General features: G+C 39.7%; 1 protein-coding gene across 3 annotated transcripts in view; it reads left to right on the forward strand.

Moving 5' to 3' along the window:
• Positions 1-18,363, forward strand: part of LOC133446048 (dehydrogenase/reductase SDR family member on chromosome X-like) — a 67,539-nt gene that overhangs the window by 25,175 nt on the left and 24,001 nt on the right. For all 3 annotated transcript variants that reach the window (XM_061723771.1, XM_061723769.1, XM_061723770.1), the window contains exon 3: positions 11,750-11,818. In XM_061723771.1, coding sequence (XP_061579755.1) covers positions 11,750-11,818 — 69 coding nt within the window. The remainder of the gene's footprint in view (positions 1-11,749; positions 11,819-18,363) is intronic.

The raw sequence follows: 18,363 nt of genomic DNA on the forward strand, positions 1-18,363 counted from the left end.
CTTTTTCCTTGTCTCCGTGGTATTTACATGCCCTCCTCTTATGCATACTTGGTGTTTGTTACTTGAGTCGTGGGCAAGTAGGTGGAGAAAAACCTTTGGTTGTCAGTGGAACAAGCTCAGTTCATAAGAATCCACCACAAACCTGTGTGTCTGATTAAAAATGGCTTGAATGATCTCTGTGTCATCTGTCTCCAGCTCTCTTATTAGCTACAGGTTAACACAATCGGCATCACCCCCCATGAAGATTTTCTGGCTCTGCAAGTGCGTGTTCAGTTGTGAATCTGGAGGTATGCTTTTTGATTAGAAGGAAGAGACTGAAGATTTTGGTTGTATTCTTTCAGAATTTATGTGATTCCTGGAGATTTTTTCAGGCAAGACCTAACATACGTTTAAATGTTGCATCTTTGGAAGAGACAGTTTTTCATGTTGCCTTTCTATTACAGTTTCAGTCACTTAACTGCTATTGCTTCATCGCAAAAACAACCATCTGGAGCTGCCTTTATGCCTATTTTCTCTATAGTAAAGAAGCCCGCCATTTACTTCCCTCTGTCATTGAATCTCAGTAGAGGCTTAATGCCGATTGTGATTCCTCCTTCACAGATTGCTAATGATCCTTGGGCAGGAAATCCCACCTCTGCTCCAAACCTGTAATTTCATTTCTGATATGATATGCTTTATCCTTTTGCACTGCAACAAAATAAAATAAGATATCTTATTTAAAAAGATGCTATGTCTACCAACTATTAAAGGTGCAAGCATGCACAGGTCATGTTCAGAGATGTTTGTAAGATGTCTTCTTTTATATTTGCACTTACAGTTTGTATAACATTTTCTTTTTTTAAATTTCCTCTCTTATAAAACTGACTCAGCTTGTTTGATTATGTATATCCTTATAATCTGGTTTAAAAAATTTAAGAAATATACATTTCATCTACTTTGCAATGGCGGCATTCTTAGACTATGATTATGTAGTTAGAGAAAATACAAGCCGATAATCTAAAACCCGGGCTTTATCTGCTTTTCCAGAAGCTCCCGGGTGCTTTTGATCATTTTATGCCATCAGAGAAATGACAGAAGCAAGGCAGGGAAGGAAAAATACGACATTTGAGCAATAACTCAAAACAAACGAAGCCGGTTACAAAGTTTCAGCTAATAGGAGGAGGAGGGTTGTGTGTAAGATTGCCTGAAAGCCAGCGTTCAAGAACAGAAATATTTAAGGATATTTATACAGTAAATGAATTGTGTTGGAAAAAGGCTAAAAAGAAAAAAAAGGATGATAGCAGTCCAGGGAGGAGTTACTCTGATTAGGCGGGATAGTAGATGTGAGGAAGGGAAGAGACCTTACTAAGGAATAAGGAAGCAAGAACTTCCTTATGGAACATGCACTTGGCTCGATCATCTTGCTCACTTTTGTTGTATTTTTGTCGAGGAGTTTTGAGGAGGTGCATTTCCACCACCTCTTTACAGTTTTTCTGAATGAGACTGCCAAAATGTTCAAATGCTCCTTTTGAGCTTGATGGTTTTTCTTCTGTAAAATTCTCTTTTGTCTCTGTTTGTAGTCTGCAGTTACCAGGGTTTCAATCCATTTCACTAAATGTTCATACAATTTATATTAAACAGAATAATTTATAGAATATTTCCTTGTCATATGGTTTAACAACCATTTGGTAAAACATTTATGAGTAGTGGCTCTGAATTTTTTAATTGAAAACAACTTGAAGCGCAAGAACGTCTAGGATTTCCAGTTTCAGGCAATTCTTTTAAGAAAGTTTGAGTGTTGCATGAATGAGATTTGCTACATTTGATTAAATCAATATGACAAGAACTCGGTCTAGTGTCAACTGACCATCAATTGTAATGTGTTTTCAAACCGATTCCCCAGCTGATCACTGCTTTTACGGCATCTCCACTGCTAACACACCACCTTCTTGAGACGATTTTTCTGATTATATTTATGGTGAAGTGGATGCAGGCGGACTCGTAGCATCGTGCTTGTGTGAAAAGAGTTGGTTTTGAGCCTCCTTATACTTGAAGTTGATATTAACCAGTGTGGAGTTGTGTTTGAAGTGTTTTTCATTGGGTTGTGGATTAAAGTCATGCTGTTAGTTGCATTTGTAAGATGATGGAAAACTTGCGCTACTCTTGTGTTGTGAAGTGACGACTTTGTTGCTTAGTGATATATTTATACCGAGGCAAAAAAAAACCCAAAGCTGAGGTTGTGCAGGATCCTGGAGTGAGTCACTGTGAGCTGAATAGGTAGAATTTCACGGGTGATGGGAGCTTTTATCTATAAAATCACAATACTCCTCAGGCGTGAAAATGATGACCCTGTTTACCACTTTTTAAGTCATTAAAAATCTTCAAGTTAAGCTGTTTGTTACAAGCTGACCTGTTTCTCTGTGATCAAAAAAAAGACGTTTATCTGCTTACTTCATTAAATAAAAATTCACATCAAAGTCATAAGCTGCCTAATTTTTTTTTTTTTTTATGGTTATGGACTATGCAAAGTGCATTTAAATAAGGTGATTATTTTGCAATAGCCTAATGTTTTAGTATTAAAAAGAGGGAAAAAATGTAACCTATATGATATTCATGTATTACCATAACACAGGGCTGTGTATCGCTCCCCTATAAGATGATTTTGGTATGATGTGATTAAGGGAAGACATATTTTCAAATGGTTTGGTTTGATGCAGTCTGATACATTTCATTTTCTATCAAATACCGTTTTTCCTGTGGTATGAAATAACAAGCATGGTACTGGGGAAAAACTGGGGTGTCACCAGTGATTTTGGTACTTAATGGAACAGAAAAGAAGTGCGTGTGATATTTTTTTCATTTGACTTATATATCCAGTGCACACTTATCAATGAAAAACTATATTTTTGTTATATTTTTTATGCAGCTTCAAGATATCTTCATTTAAGAAAGCTATCACAGTTAAGCACACTGTGAGTTCATAAATCTTTAGCTATAAATTGTTGAATTAAAGCTGTAATGATCTTTTAATCTTTTTGGAGTTGTGGCTGTAATTGAGTTTTGGTTCTCAGTGCTTTCGTATCTCGTGTTTCCTGCTTTTGCGAGTTGAATTAGCTTACAGGGATTCATCTTGATGTCTCAACAGGTGAGTCTTCTTATATTATTGCTGTATTCAATTGAGGCTCTACAAAATTTGGCCCAATGTTCCTTTCTATTTACAAAATTAAAATCATTTCCAGACTTATTGATGGTGCGTAGGAAAACCCTGCCACCTGAATGTTTATTTGTTTTTCTCTTACAAGCAGCAGTGCTGAAGATGTAAGATGCTTTCACCACTAGATCTGAGCAGAAAATGTACACACTCAGTTCACTAGGGGAACAGACGGCGAACTTCAGCGTCCTCAAGTTGTGTTCCCACTATTATGCTTTACTGTAATTCCGATGCAAGAAACGTTAGTGAGCCAACTAAACTGTAGAATTGGCCCATCGACAGGCTTATAAAGCAGTTTTGATCCAGAGATTCATACAGTGATGAAATTACATCTTTAACAAAAGAATTTAGCTTTCGGTCAAAGTTCGTACCCCCACCGTAACTTTTCCCATTACCTTAACTTCATTTCATGGCCCCTAGTACCCCAAAAAATTGAAAAAATAAATAAAATACAGGCACCGTGAAATACCGTGGTGTACTGTACTCACACCATCACCGTACTGTGGAGTAAAATCCCATATCGTTACATCCCTAATTTAATTCAATTTATATAGCGTCTATTAGAGCAGAGGTCGTCTCTCTGTGCTTTCCAGAGACCCAGAACATGACCCCGAGTAATTATTACAGAAACATAATTTGCATTTATACATTTACACTGTAGTTACTGCAGGATGTCGTGTTGAGCTTGCAGCTGCACCTGAAGTTGTAGGTGATTTCAGTGTCACAACATGGTTAAGTTGAGCTGAACGTAAATTGCCTGGAAACCAGAAGAACTCACTGAGCTGAAGCTGGCGTCTGATTCGCTGATTGGCAAAAGGATAATTGTTGAATCTGATGCTAACTTTCGGGTCATGAAGTTTGCTAAAATAGTAGCCTTTTATGTGTCCTCATAGGTTTTTCTGACTGGTCCTATATGATGACAAGTATAAACACAATTGTTGTCTAGAATGACATGCATGTCTCTGTGACAAAGCAGTTGAGAGGACTGTAACCTTCAGCGGCTGGTTAAAGCACACACTCTGACAACAGTTCAACAGCGTTTAATAAGTTGTCTGTCTTCCATCCCTGTGCAATGGGCTCGAAAAGCTGCAGTCGTTTGTCTCAGCTGAGGATTGCAGGCTTTTCTTGAGTTGCTTCACTATGTTAATAACAATTTGTTGTTGCAATCATTTTGTTAATTGAAAATATGCACCAAGTAATTTAGCAGGAGTCAACCATATTTCCTCTTCTGTTTTTTTTTTTTAACAGACTCATCTTTGTTATGCTTCTTCTTCACTACACCTATTTCAGTTAAAGTGCAAAATATAAGACAAGCTCTCTTTTGATTTTCAGACGGTAGATAATAGCTTAACAAATACTAAATTGTGCACCACATGTGTTAGTAAATCACATTGCACGGTTTGTTGAAATACCTCCCTACTTAAATTTTGAGCTCTGAAACGGAAATGCTAATAAATTTATATGCAGCAGGGCCCACCACAAAGGGTATTAACTTGTCATTGCACCTCTTTAGTAAATCCTGACAGCTGTTTGTTAACACTGAAGCAGGATTTGTGGCAGGCAATAATATGTAAATCTGTCCCAAATATTGAAGGTATTTTTTATAATTCTACTTTTGATGTGACCAGCTATTACTAAACACAAATGCATTAGTTTAATGTTAAACTCCAGGTGTCAGTCAGGAATGTATTTTGTTGGATTATCCTTAGTTTATCCATTTGTTGAACAACAACAAGATATTTTGGTTCATGGAATCAACTATCTTACACTATATATGCAATCCGCAAATGTCAGCAAACTGGGCTCGTGTAGAGAAGTGCATTTAAAGGTGTGCAGTGATTCCAGTAGGTGTTGATAAATATAAGCCAGTCCAAGTGCAACAGCTTGTGTATAAAAAGGCCAAAATGTTTGGTTGACTCTAGTGACAAGTCACAGGAGGAGCTGCATCCTTCAGCCCTCTCTGAACTACACTGCAATGTGGAAATGATGCTGTGCCCTTGAAAAGCCCTGTCTGATAATCTAAGATTAGTGTGTGTGTGTTTGTGTGTGTGTGTGTGTGTGTGTGTGCACGTGCGCATCCAGAGAGGAAATGAGAATGTGCACGCTGGCTATTTGTGTGTGTCTGAGTTTGATGGGGGGAAAAAAAGACAAATGCGTCTATTCATGTTGCTGGAATGCCAATATGAAGACAAACCTATCATTTAATAAATGACCAAAGATTTTGATTATTGATATTTAGTTGATGACTAATTACTTTTTGTGACTGTTTTCTAAAATATGTTAGTGCACACTGTAGAGTATATTTTGAACTGTGTCTTATGTTTGTTTGACAGTGCAACTTTCCGCTTATCTCTCTCTCATGTGGTTGTCTAATAATAAAGTGGCTGTACAACTCAGAAGAGTGAAAAAATGTTAGGTTACTCACGTAACCATGGTTCTAACAGGAGCATGAGTGATATGTCTTACTTTGAGATACACCCCCTCGCGTATTCCTCAGAAGCATGTATCTCATTATGTCAAACCTGATTGGCCGGTGATCCCGATGATGTGACACCATCCTTTCAGTAGCCTGTGCAACGATGTAACATCATTGAAATTAAGCACCTCTTCTCACTTCACCCGAGCAAGAAGGGCTGGCCGTTGAGACATCTCATTCATGCTACTCCAAAAGCCAGGGTTACATGAGTAACCTAAAGTTCTCATTCAAAGCACTCGTTTCGATGTCTCACTATGGGATACAAAGACTCAAGTATTGGTAGACACTTTATATTAAGTAAGCACCAGCACTCAAGAAGTGACACTTTGCTTTGGTGACAGCCCTGAGCTCAACACAGCATGAGCCACAATAGAAGCAGAGACATCCAACCTATAAAACCAACAAAGGTGAGAGTTGAAGACCAATTTAAAGCTGCACAAATGTCTTGGATGGAAGCGCCGTTACACAAAACCCAGGACGCAGCCATAGCCCAATTAGAGTGGATGCGCAGACCCATAGGCACATGCACCCTGACTCCCATAGACCAAGGCTATGGCTCCCACAATCCAGTTTGAGAGCCGCCGCTTTGTTATGGCCCTGCCCCTATGGGGTTTGGCTCATGAAACAAAGAGTTGGTCACCCCTCCAAAAAGCCTTAGTCCTGTCCACATAAGTCTGAAAGGCTTGCACTGGACACAGCGCACTCAGTTGCTGCTCTTAAGCTGAAGAGATAGGTGGCTGAGTAAATGCTCTAAGGACAATGCAAGAGAACGAGCCAACCTCTTTGGGCACAAAGGCTGGGTTGGGTGAAAGGAAAACCCAGTCACCTGCCAGTGTAAACCGAGTGCACGAGGGATGCACTGATAAGGTATTAATATCACTAACGCGCTTGGTTGATGCCAAAGCCAGCAGTAACACAGTCTTAAAGGACAGGTTTTTGTGGTCAATGTTATCCAGTGGCTCAAACAGAGATTTGGAGAGACCCTACGATACCACAGCCAATTTCCATGGGAGCACAGGGACCTGGAGACCGGGAGCATCCTGCATGCTCCTTTCATAAAGCGGCAGACCAAAGGATGTTGGCTGGCTGTTCCACCTTCGAAGCCCACATGACACCCAGAGATAGTGGCCAGTTACACTTTAACAGTGGAACCTTTTTTTGTCAATTTACTCCTGCAGGAATTACAATATCACCCCAACTGGACACTGAAAGGAGACAACCTTCTTGTGACACCACTCCTCAAACACCCTTCATTTACAGTCATTAAGGGGCCCGGTAGAGGGTTCCCTTGCACTCTGAATGGTGCTAATCACATCTTTAGAGAGTCCTAATGTGTCCAAATTATATCACTCATGTACCAGGCCCATATTGCCAGGCGTTCCTGATGTGGGTTAAATACTGTTCCCCCTGTCCGGGACAACATGTCCCTGCACAGTGGGAGCGGCCATGACTGTCCGCACAGAAGCTGATATATCTCCACCAACCAGTGCGTCACTGGCCAGTGCGGAGCTATCAGAAGCAAGGTGTTGCAATGTGCCTTCTCTCTGAAAAGAGTAGGTTGATTAGAGCCAAAAGAGGCAAAGTGTACAAAAAGACAGGCACGCCGCCGTCGCGAAACAAGTACATTTTATTCTTCAAGTTAGTTTTGAAGAAAAAAGATCCGCCCTGTAAATCTGAAAAAAAATCACTGGCATTTCCCAATAAAAACATGTGAAAAACATGATTTAAGTATATTGAAGTAGGAAACTTCGCAAAAAGAAATGCCAGAATGTCCGGCCATGATGATACTTACTGGATAGAGTATTTTTGTATTTTGAATTTGAATTGATAGGGCTAAACAGCAGTGCGAGGAACCGATGAATACTAGCACACTACGAGAAAACTTGATCACGTTTTGACAAAAAAAACCCAACCGCATAGTGTAACTCTGTTTTGCTCTCATTTGCATTTCTTGCACTCAAGTGCTTACTCTGCCTGTGTTGGGCTTGTGGGGGGTGGTGTTCACTGCAGCAGCCAGTTGTGTTGCTGGTGCAGCGTCCCTGCTTGTTTTCCTGGAACCCACTGCCCACATCGAGCTGAAAATGAATCGAGTACAAGGGCGTAGTGGCTCTTATGTGAAAAGCCCATTGGAGCGGGACTTGAAAACACTCCACACGCAGTACGACTCTTCTCAGGTTGTCTCATTGGACTGCTTGAGTTACACAAGGAGACTCTTGGATCATTTTAGCAACTTTTGTAACTTGTTTTTTTATATATCTATCTGATCTCATAGAATCAGATAATTTAGACCTATAGAATTAACCTGATCAGGGTGTTAAAAACGATTTAAAAATGTTTCTTTTTTTTCCCTTTTATCACATTTTCAAGGATTGTGATACTACATCTATTATTGTGATCTAAGAGGCAGTGCATGACATCCATCTCGCTCCAGCTCTCAGTGGCTTTGAATCATTCACCCTGTTTTGCTCTATTATTACTATAAATCATGTAGAATTACTTTTCAGATTCAATCAGGTTTAAGAGATTTGTAAAAGCTGCTACTTTGCCGACATTTATCTGAAAGTTTCTACAGGAACAGCACGCTAAAGTGCCGTCAGCTTAAAGGATGCGAGTTTCTTAACTAACCAGGTGGACATTCTGCTGATTTGGTGCCTTTAAGTTATATTTTTTAGAATGTTTAACAACTGTTGGAGGTTTTTTGTTTAAGCACCTGTGTTTTTCTGTAAATGTACTCGATGTTGAAAGGTGGGATTTATATTTGATAATTGCTCATTTTGAAGATTATATCAGAAACACTTTTAACAAGGACACATTTACCACCATGTTACATCAACTCTTTTTTTTGCCACCTTAAAATAGCACTGGCATAAGAGGAAACCAAATGCTCCAGTTATAATAGTTCTCTACTTCTTCTCAGACTCTGTCCACCTTAAATAAGTTGGCTTGCAATGAGAGAGAACTAAGGAGTTCCAGTCTCTTTAATTTACCTTTGTGGATTCATTGAGGAATTGTGTTCATCAGTGATATTTTTGGAAAGTGTCCCTGACCCCATACAGTGGTTTCTACAAGAGATTCATGTCTGATTCATAATGGAGTGTTTCCAGAGGGCCTGAGAGCCTTTCGCTTTCATTTCCAGCCTTCTACCAAAATTATCTGAACCACGATGAAGTCACAAATTTGCTATTTATGCAAAGAGGATTATTTCTCAACTATTTATCCCTGCAGTCTATTACAGTAATACTGTACACCCCTTCCCATGTTTCCTTCTCAAAGACTCATATTCAAAATCTTTTTTTAGACCTCCTAATATTTTCAATTAATCCAGTAAGTACGTTTTGTTTTGTTGTGTTTTTAAGTATTTCACGTTTTTTTCCAACTATTCCTGTTAAAACATACTGTTCATACAATGATAATTTGTTAGATTAATTTTTTTTTCTCTTTTCAAGTTTAAGCTGTTATTTGACCTTTCACTTGGCTACTTTTAGTAGGAAATAATTGCATACATTAACAGTGCAACATTTAGTCATGTGAATATTAAAATGCACACTTCTTATTTCTGATGTTTTATATTTTGAGACATACAAATAAAATCATGATTTCAATAGTTCAATAGAACTCTGATTTTCACGAGGTATTAAAGGATGTCCTTTACAGGAGCTCAGAAATATTTGCACAAATTGACATAATATATCATAATATTTCATTCTTGGACAAATGTCTTTTGGATTCATTGACTGTCTGACGTTGGGTCGCACCAAACTCTGAGTTTCACCCCTGGAGATGGTTTTGTCAGGCCTTCTCTACGGTTTGTTTTTTGTTTGTTTGTGGGCGTGTTGTATTGGGTTGAGATCAGGAAACTTTCTCAACCAATGAAAAATATTATATTTCTTTACCTTCAAAAAAACTTGCGTTGCTTTAACAGTTACATCATTAATAAACAGCAATGAGCCTGTTCCATAAGCAGCCACACATGCCCATAACACTGCCTCCACTATGTTTAAAGGGGACCTATTATGGTATCTAATACCTATTTTAAACAGGCCTTGAATGTCTTAAAAACAAACTTTTGATTTTTTTTGCTAAATAAATTAGAAATTCAGCCTCTGAGCCATGTCTTTAGCAATCCATTCTCTAACCTCATTATCTATGCGGGATTCTGAGTGGGCGGGGCTATGATAATGAGGCTCTGTGCTGATTGGCTGCCTGAATGACACGTAAGTTTTTACAACCAACAACAGAGCAATTCGCATGTCTAGCTCGACCAGTCGCCATCACGATACACCGCTATGAGAAAATGGCGGAAACTTCGGCTGGCAGAGTTGTTGTTGTTGTTCCGGCCAGAGTTAGTTGTGGGCGTGGTTTCATGCAGCGGAGGCCGACCTATGGAAATCTGCTCCTATCGTTACGTAACGACGGGAGCAGAATCTGAACGGCTCGTAGAAGCCACATCACACTGGACGGCTCATCCGGGCGGCTGTACAGACACTGCAGAATTTGGTTGCTTTCCTCCTTCTCTGAGTTGGCAGGGTGAGGAGAGACCACTTTATATATGTTAAAGCAAGAGAAAACGTGTTTTTCATAATAGGTCCCCTTTAAATGGTTTCTCGCAGTCTATTTTAGCTTCCTGTTTTTGAACGTTACCTGATGTTTCTACTTTGTTGTAAATCCTCTGCATTTAATGAAGGCATCCTTTGCTTGTAGATTTTGACAATGATACATCTACTTACGGTATTCTAAAGTATTCTTGACTTCTGTTTCTCTTCACCAAGGAAATGATTTTGGGGGCATCGACTAAGGTTCCTTTCACACCTGTCCCGTTTGGAGCAGTTGTTCTGGAACAGGGAGCGTTTCCCCCATAAAGATCGGATCGTTTGGTATATCTGAACACACGCAATCGCGCTTGGATGCGGCACAAAACAAGCGAGATCACCTAGGAGAGGTGGTCTCGGCCTGATTCCATTCGAGACCTGAAGCGGTTAATTTTTTTATATTTGTAGTGAGGACATAATCGACACAGCAACCGACACAACTCCATTCATGTGTATGTGCGACCGCGGCGCAAGGAGAAGAGTCAGCGCAGCCTCCACCACCTTCTCTCTTATTGGACGTGCCGAGATGTCGTCCCAGCGCGGCACGGTGAAATGAAAAAATGTTCAATTCGGGCAGGGTTTGCGCAGCGCATACCCTGCGCCAGGCGGCCTCTCGCGGAAGATGAAACTCCTCCCGCGTTCATTTGACCAATCACAGAACAGCTGGTTCGCGCATGGCATTTGTTAACAGCTTTGAACCGGTACAGACGCTTGCCTTGTGAACACAAACCCCACAAACGAGAAACGAAACAACTGTATCGATTTAGCCCTTGAATCTGAACAAAACAAACGGGCCACAGGTGTGAAAGCACCCAAGTTATCTTTCACTGGTCTTTTTGATGTTGTTGATCTCACCACAGCTCTTTTTTCCTTTTTTTTTTTTTTTTTTAGGGTGTACCAAACTATTGATTTGGCCAGAGGTTTTATCTATCTCATGGATTTAAGTTGTTTTTTTTTTTTATTTTTCAGCCAAATGATGGCCTTCATTTATATAAATGTCTGCTTGGACTTCATGTTGGCAGTTCCAGTCCAACAACTGCTAAATGCCAACTCAATACGGGATATCAACTGCCGAACAAGGGAGTGGATCACATCTGGCCTATTAAGTTCCTTTTAGTCAATTGTCCAGAACTTTTAAGCCCCTGAAAATGGCTGTAATTCCTAAGTGCCATCTTTTTAGGTTAAAAATGAACATCTGCATGATCGCTTGACTGTCTTGCTGTATAAAGGCAGCGATAAGTGTGACTCAATGCTTTGCATTGAGACCTTGCGTTAATTGTTTCTAAATGTTTGTACAATTTTTGAAATCAAACTTTCTCTTACGAACGTATTCAATCTTTACTTAGGTGGGAGTGGTTTTGCGTTGCATTAACCAAGTTAAAAATTGATGTGAAAAATTTGTAATGGGAACAAATATCTTTGAAAAGAAAACGATGACCTTGAAGGGGCTTGTCAGACACTGTAATCATCTGTGTCTGTGTCCTTCTCTTTTAGGTGGGAGGGACGAGCAGGAGGGTCTTGCAGCTGTCAGAGGGATCTGTGAAGAGAACAAAGATGCCAAAGGTAACACAGCAAACACTTAACCGCCCACACAGACACACACATGTTTGCAGTTGTTATAGCATTGCATTGCAGTGAGAGTAGAAAAGAGCAGAGCTGAATCAGTTTGTGGCTCAGCTGAGCCTTGTTTTTACACCTTTTACCAGGCACGCACGCGTTACTGCACACCTGCAGGAATACACACAAACAGAGACACATTAAGCTTCCTCTCTGGACTTGAGTGCTGTTGATGGTCTATGATGAAGTGAGGGAGACAAGGGAAAAGGCTGGGGGAAGGAAACGGATGGATGGTAACAAAAAACACAACACCATTAGCTCGATGTGGTCTCATGCTGAAGCCATGGCTGACCTCCAGTTTCATACCCAGAACCTTCTTTTTGCAACTGCACTACCAGCGTAACCTTTGCAGCTGCATTACTGAATACAAAAATATTTGGGTTAAGAGAGGGAGAGAAAATAGCAGAAATGACAAAAGAATGGGAAATAAAAACAAATGAAAGGGGGGTAAAATGCACAAAGAACAGCGAGGAGGAAGAAGAATGGAAGTACAAAGAATTTGATGGTGATAAGAAAAAAACAAATGATAGCAAAGATTTATCATGACATTAACTCAGGTTTATGGGCTTTTCTGTAACACCGCTGTTGAGAAATCGTGTAGCTTGACCTTCACAGCACCATAAATTCTTCCGTAGCTTCCTGACAAAAAAGGCTTCATAAGTTATTTTCTGTCTCTAATGGCCTTGAGTTTTTACCACCTTGTGTATAAGTCATTGGTTACCTCACAAGATTTTCAGAGATTTGTACTCCTGGGAAAACTGGCTCTTATAGGCAGCTGATTGAATTTCTTTTTCAATTTTCATGAAATGAAATGAAGGACCAAAATATAATCCTGCTGAAGAATGTTATAAATACATATATTTTCACAATGGAAGCCAAGGTGCCCAATAATAGTTTTCCTTCTTTATAGTTTGTGTGTTTGTTATCTAGAAAGCAAATGTATTCAGTGATCTATGAGTGTGTATGAAGGTGTACAAACTCAAGGAAAATTATGTTCACGTCTTCATTAACTAAAATAATTTTACTCCTGCAACACACTCCAGACAGTTGGTAGAAAAGCACATTTGTTATTGTGTCTTTCTTTTTAATTGCACTTTCCTATTTTGGGGGAACTGATGACAATAGCTGTTACAGTTTTTCAAAACACATCTGTGTTAATTCCTCTTGGAAACAAACCTGCTTAATAATCTGTGGTCATTGTTGTCTGATTGGTCTCTTGATGATGTATCATGGATTTTCAGTGAGAGCCAGATCCAGACTGCAGGCAGGCCATTCAAGTACAAATGCTGTACAAAATAATGCTTGTGTAACTTGTACAGAATAACTTTTGGCATTGTCTGGCCAACATAGCTGAAGATATCACAGGAAAAGATTTCACCTTTGTGGAGGGATACTGGATGCCTCTACAACACAAAAGTATCCAGAACTCTGTTTTTTCTTGTTCTTTTAGCGATTATCTTTAAGATTCAATTGAGTTATTGCAACGTAAAGAAGCAGGAAAAGCATTCCTCTACCTAGGGGCCACTGCTCTAAAAGCACAGTCCCCTCTTGTCTGAAAATGAGTGCGTGGCACCCCTAGCAGCCTTTGACCAGATGACCTGCGAGAGGTGGTGTGGAGAGCTAGAAAGTCTGAGATGTATGCAGGAGCTTGAGCGCATAAGGCTCTGAAAGTGAGAACTAAAATTTTAAAATAGATTCTAAAATCTACTGGTGACCAGTGCACAGAAATTAAAACAGGGTTATGTGTTGTCTCTTTCTTGTATTTGTTAGGAGCCTTACAGCAGCATCCTGGACTGCTTGTAGACGGTTAAGGTCTTTTTTGTTTAAACAGGTAAAAAGGCTAATGCAATAGTCTAAAAGAGATTAAATAAAAGCATGATCAACCATCTCTAACTTTGATTTAGAAAGTAATTTACGAAGTATGAATTCATTCTTTTGAATGACGTTCCAAAGACATACCAGAGTCCAAAATAACAGCAGTGTTTCTGAGGCTTGGCTGGACAGATGAGTCTAATGCACCAGGTGCTGATTTATTTTAGATATTTGGCTTTCAGGGCGATAATTAGGGTTTCTGTTTTCTCTGCATTTATTTGTATTTGTCACATGGCCACTGGTTGATGCTCGTCAAACACTTCACCAAAGATGACAACATATCAAATTCTGAAGGTTTAAAAGGTTCAACATAGAAATGATAAGAAATATCTGGATATTGCGTAATTATCAGACCTTGAGAAAGAATATATAAATAGAGCTGGGTATCATCACTGACCTCCCGATACGATACGATTCCGATACACTAGGTCCCAAGACGATACGATTTCCGATACGATACGATTCGATATCGATATTCTGGTTACAATAAGGGAATAACATGATCCTTCCACGCGCCACGTCCGGCCAGAGAAACCCCACCCTGACTGGTGAAAAGAAGCAGCCTGCTCACTCCTCAAGTAAGGAGGAGACTTGAGCTCAGTGCAGGGCCTCCCGGGGTTGGTAGATGGAGCAATGCCCAGGACTGACTTAGGTAGGAGCACTGGGTGATAAAATGGGGGGAAAAATCGGGATTAAAAAAAAAAAAAAAGATTTATTTATTTATTTTTTTTTAAATTGATACTTGGATTTATGTATCGATAATCGTTCCTACACATGCATATCGATAAAATTTCGATATATCGATATTTTTAACCCGCCCCTATATATAAAAGGGACGAGATAGGACCCAGAACTGAACCCCACATGACTAGTGGATTCTGACATGATCTGGTTTGCAAAGACACTGAAACTTCTGCCAGAAAGGTACAAATGAAACCAGTCTGAAGCCAAGCCAGATAGACCAACCATATAACAGAGCCTGTTAATCAAAATATTATGATCAACAGTGCCAAAGGCAGATGTTAAATCAAACAAAACCAACACTGAAGCACACCCAAATGCTTCAGACGGGAAATCTGTCAAAAATTCAGCTTTTATCTGTCTGACCAGCATTTCTAATTCCTTTCCCCATCAGTTAAAACATTTATTTTTGGGGGGTTTTGTTTTTTGTTTTTTGTTTTTTTGGTTCCTTTGGAATCGATTTTGAACGTAAATGGAAGAAAGCATTCGGATGTCACTGGATAGGCATACAACTAATCGGAGAAATGAAGCACCTGATGGAGGCAGAGCATTAACCAGGCTAGAGTCAACAAAAGACTATCAGAATGGTGTGCAGTGGAGTAGAAATGCTTGTGAATGACTTGTTGATTTTGCAATAAAATGTTGTAATTAAAGGGATTATTAGCAATTTTGCACCCATGTTGGTTGTTTTAAATAGTGGCTCTTGGATGCTCCTTTATGAATCACTGCATAAATCTTGCCCCCGCCCTGTTGCAAATGGTTCGGTACATTCTGTACTGGTGGAAATGGCTGTGAATAGGAGTCATACAGAATCATTTTATGATAAAGAAGTTCTACTTATGTATGTTTCACTTAGTTTTAGTTAAATTACGTTGTGTCAAATCTTGCAGTTGATCTCAGTTCTTTTTTATTTTTGCTTTGTTCCGATATTGCAAGAGGATGTTCTCCCTTTTGCATATGAATCTGCGTCTAAAATCTAATTGTATAATTTATGAAGAAATGTGATAATAAAAGTGGGAAACAAGCCACGGTTCATCTGTGTAAGCACGCGGAGACAGCAGCATTGGGTTGGCCAACTCTCTCTTCTTGTGTGTAAGTGGCTGTCAGGTACAGAGACAGCAGCCGTGTAGCTGGTGTCATTGAAGTCGATTTCCCTGGATAGTGCCATGGTGGAATTGATTACTTCTTTTGTAATTGGCAAGCATTGAGGCATAAGGGACAAGGGAGTGTCTGTGGCCAGATGCTTGTGCGCTGAATGAGAATGTGTTGATGTGTGTGCGTCTGAGTGTGTTAGAATGAGACAATAATGGATTCTCATTAGTATGTGAGGCAGGAGCTTTAAACATCTCTGTCCAAACGTCCTTTGGCATCCTTCCCAGTGTGTGTGTACTTTTGTCTGTTGGGAGAAATGGGACAGCTCATAATAGACATGTGGGCTAAAGACATGGTTTCAAGTGGTGACTTTAAGGTGTTGCACCAGTGACCAAAAAAAGAAAAGAAAATAGAAAAAATAATTTCGAAATGCTTTAACCTATTTTAATGTGTAGACAATATAATGAAGTGGAGTCATGTTGAGCTTTAAAGCTGTGTTCTTCAACCTTCATCACATTTGCATAATTGTGGACATTTATCTTTCTAAGTAAATTTCACCTTCGCATCGCATTGTCTGCAAGTCTCAGAGCTGTAAATATAAAAGCAAGTAAAAGTATATGAACCCCTTTGAATTAACTGGTTTTCCGCTTTAATTTGGTGTAAAATGAGATTTGATCTTCATCTCAGTCACAATAACAGACAAACAGAATGTCCTCCAGCTAATAAAATTATAACAATTATACTTTCTCCTTTCTTTATCAAATGCACTCATTAAACATTCACAGCGCATAGGCTAATTATTTCAACAAAAGCTTATTGGAATCTGTAGATTGCACACCTGGAGGCCAATAATGAAATGGGTTTGGAGGTGCGGTTCAGAGCCACGTTGACTGGTAAAAGACAGACATTGTCTGCTAATATAACCCATACCTCACAAAAGAAGCTCTGAAGGGATATAAATCAAGACTAGCTGATCTGTATAAGGCTGGAGGTGTTTAAACCCTCACCAGTCCACAGTTAGATACATTTTCTGTAAAGGAGCCAGTTTGTGGATACTTTTCCTAGAACTGGGCCACCAGTGCCCAGGCAAGATGGCTTTAAGGACACCATGTAGAATCTAGTAAAGTAAAGAGGGGGGACATGAGAAACTGCACAAGAGCTTGAAGACATCACTGGACCTGGTATACATCTCTGTTCATGAGTCTACTATGCACATGTCAATGAGTAGGTGGAAGAAACCACTGTCTTTTGTTCACCTACGACCGCTTTGTCCATCAGTAGCACTACTGTGAAAATGTTTTGTGGACAGATGAAACAGAAATGGAAAAGGGTAGTGTAACCCAGCCAGGTATGGTGGAGGGAGTGTCATATATTGGGTTTGCTTTACTGCCTCAGGGTCTGGATCACTTCATCATTCAGGTAAAAATGTATACATTAATAAGCTTACCAACATATTCTATGGGAATCGTGTTGGGGTGGCTGCTTTGTGGGAATAGGGTGACCTCAATTACCTCAACAGAGCTGGTCATCCTACAAACATGTGTGAGCTGAAGCTGTTCTGCAAAGAGGAATGGTCAAAAATTCACTCTCAACTTTGTCCAGTTTGGATCTAGAGCTACTAAATCCACTCTTACTGTACTTACTCTTACTCTACTTTTAAGTCATGAGTGGAGTTTTAACCAAGGGTTTACTTATGGTGCTTTTCCACTAGTACCTACTCAGCTTTACTCATCTCAACTTGTCTCGACTCAACTTGGCCTAGTTTTCTTTCAACTACAATCCAGTAGGAGGGTTGGAGCGAAGATGCTGTGACGTACTTGATTGTGTGACACAAACGGATAAGAAGAAAACAACACCAAGGATGTAGAACCTGGAGCAGATGATATATGTGCTGCTTGGTCTGTGGCGTGTGTTCAATATCAAGTAAAAAAAAAATGAGAGTGAGAGAAGCTTCAAGCAGCGACACTTTTTAATTAATTTTTTAGCTTGTCTCCGCAAAAAACTGAAAAGTCAGTTGGCAGCCGTGAGCTGGTATGGACTGAGAAAGTTCATTATTGCCTCATATAGATTACTTTGAATTCTCTCCTGATCCACCAGGTTTATGAACATCTGCACCTCAGAGTTGGGACAGACTTTTGCGCTGCCATTGCCTGTCGAATAAAATGAACAAGAAGCTGCCGTCAGAGTCGCACTTCAAACGATGTTCACATCCTGACTCAGACGTCTGACTCCCAACCCCCTGACCGATCGGTGGCATGTAGTGTGATGACATCAGATATAGCCCGCTCAGCCCGCTTAGAACCTCGGCAGAGTAGATACAGAAAAAGTATCTACTTGGCACGGTTAGACCCCTAGTGGAAAAACGCCAAAACCAAGTCCAGGCGAGCTGAGTAGGTAGTAGTGGAAAAGCGCCATTACTCTTTCTGCGAGCATCAGGAATGTTTACTTCTTTCTATTATATGAAGATGCAAGACATTGTGTTTGCTTTGGTTTTATCAGCCTCAGAACATACTGTATCTGTTATTGTAATTTGTATTGTATGAGGATCAGATCACAGTTCATGCCAAATGCCTGGCAGAACACCAGTCAATTCCACATGTCTTTTCTCGCACTATAAACTCAGTCCTTTCTAAAGAACTAAAGCTAGTTCCGTAAACTAGCATTTACAGAAATGATCATGCAGATCTACATGTGAGGGAATTTACCTGTAAACCAGTGCAGATTTTAATTTCATGTATCTTCTTTTGCCATTTTTCTTTTTTTTTTTAAACCTCATTTAGGCCAAT

This window comes from Cololabis saira, chromosome 6 (genome assembly GCF_033807715.1).
Source record: "Cololabis saira isolate AMF1-May2022 chromosome 6, fColSai1.1, whole genome shotgun sequence".
Lineage (NCBI taxonomy): Eukaryota > Metazoa > Chordata > Actinopteri > Beloniformes > Belonidae > Cololabis > Cololabis saira.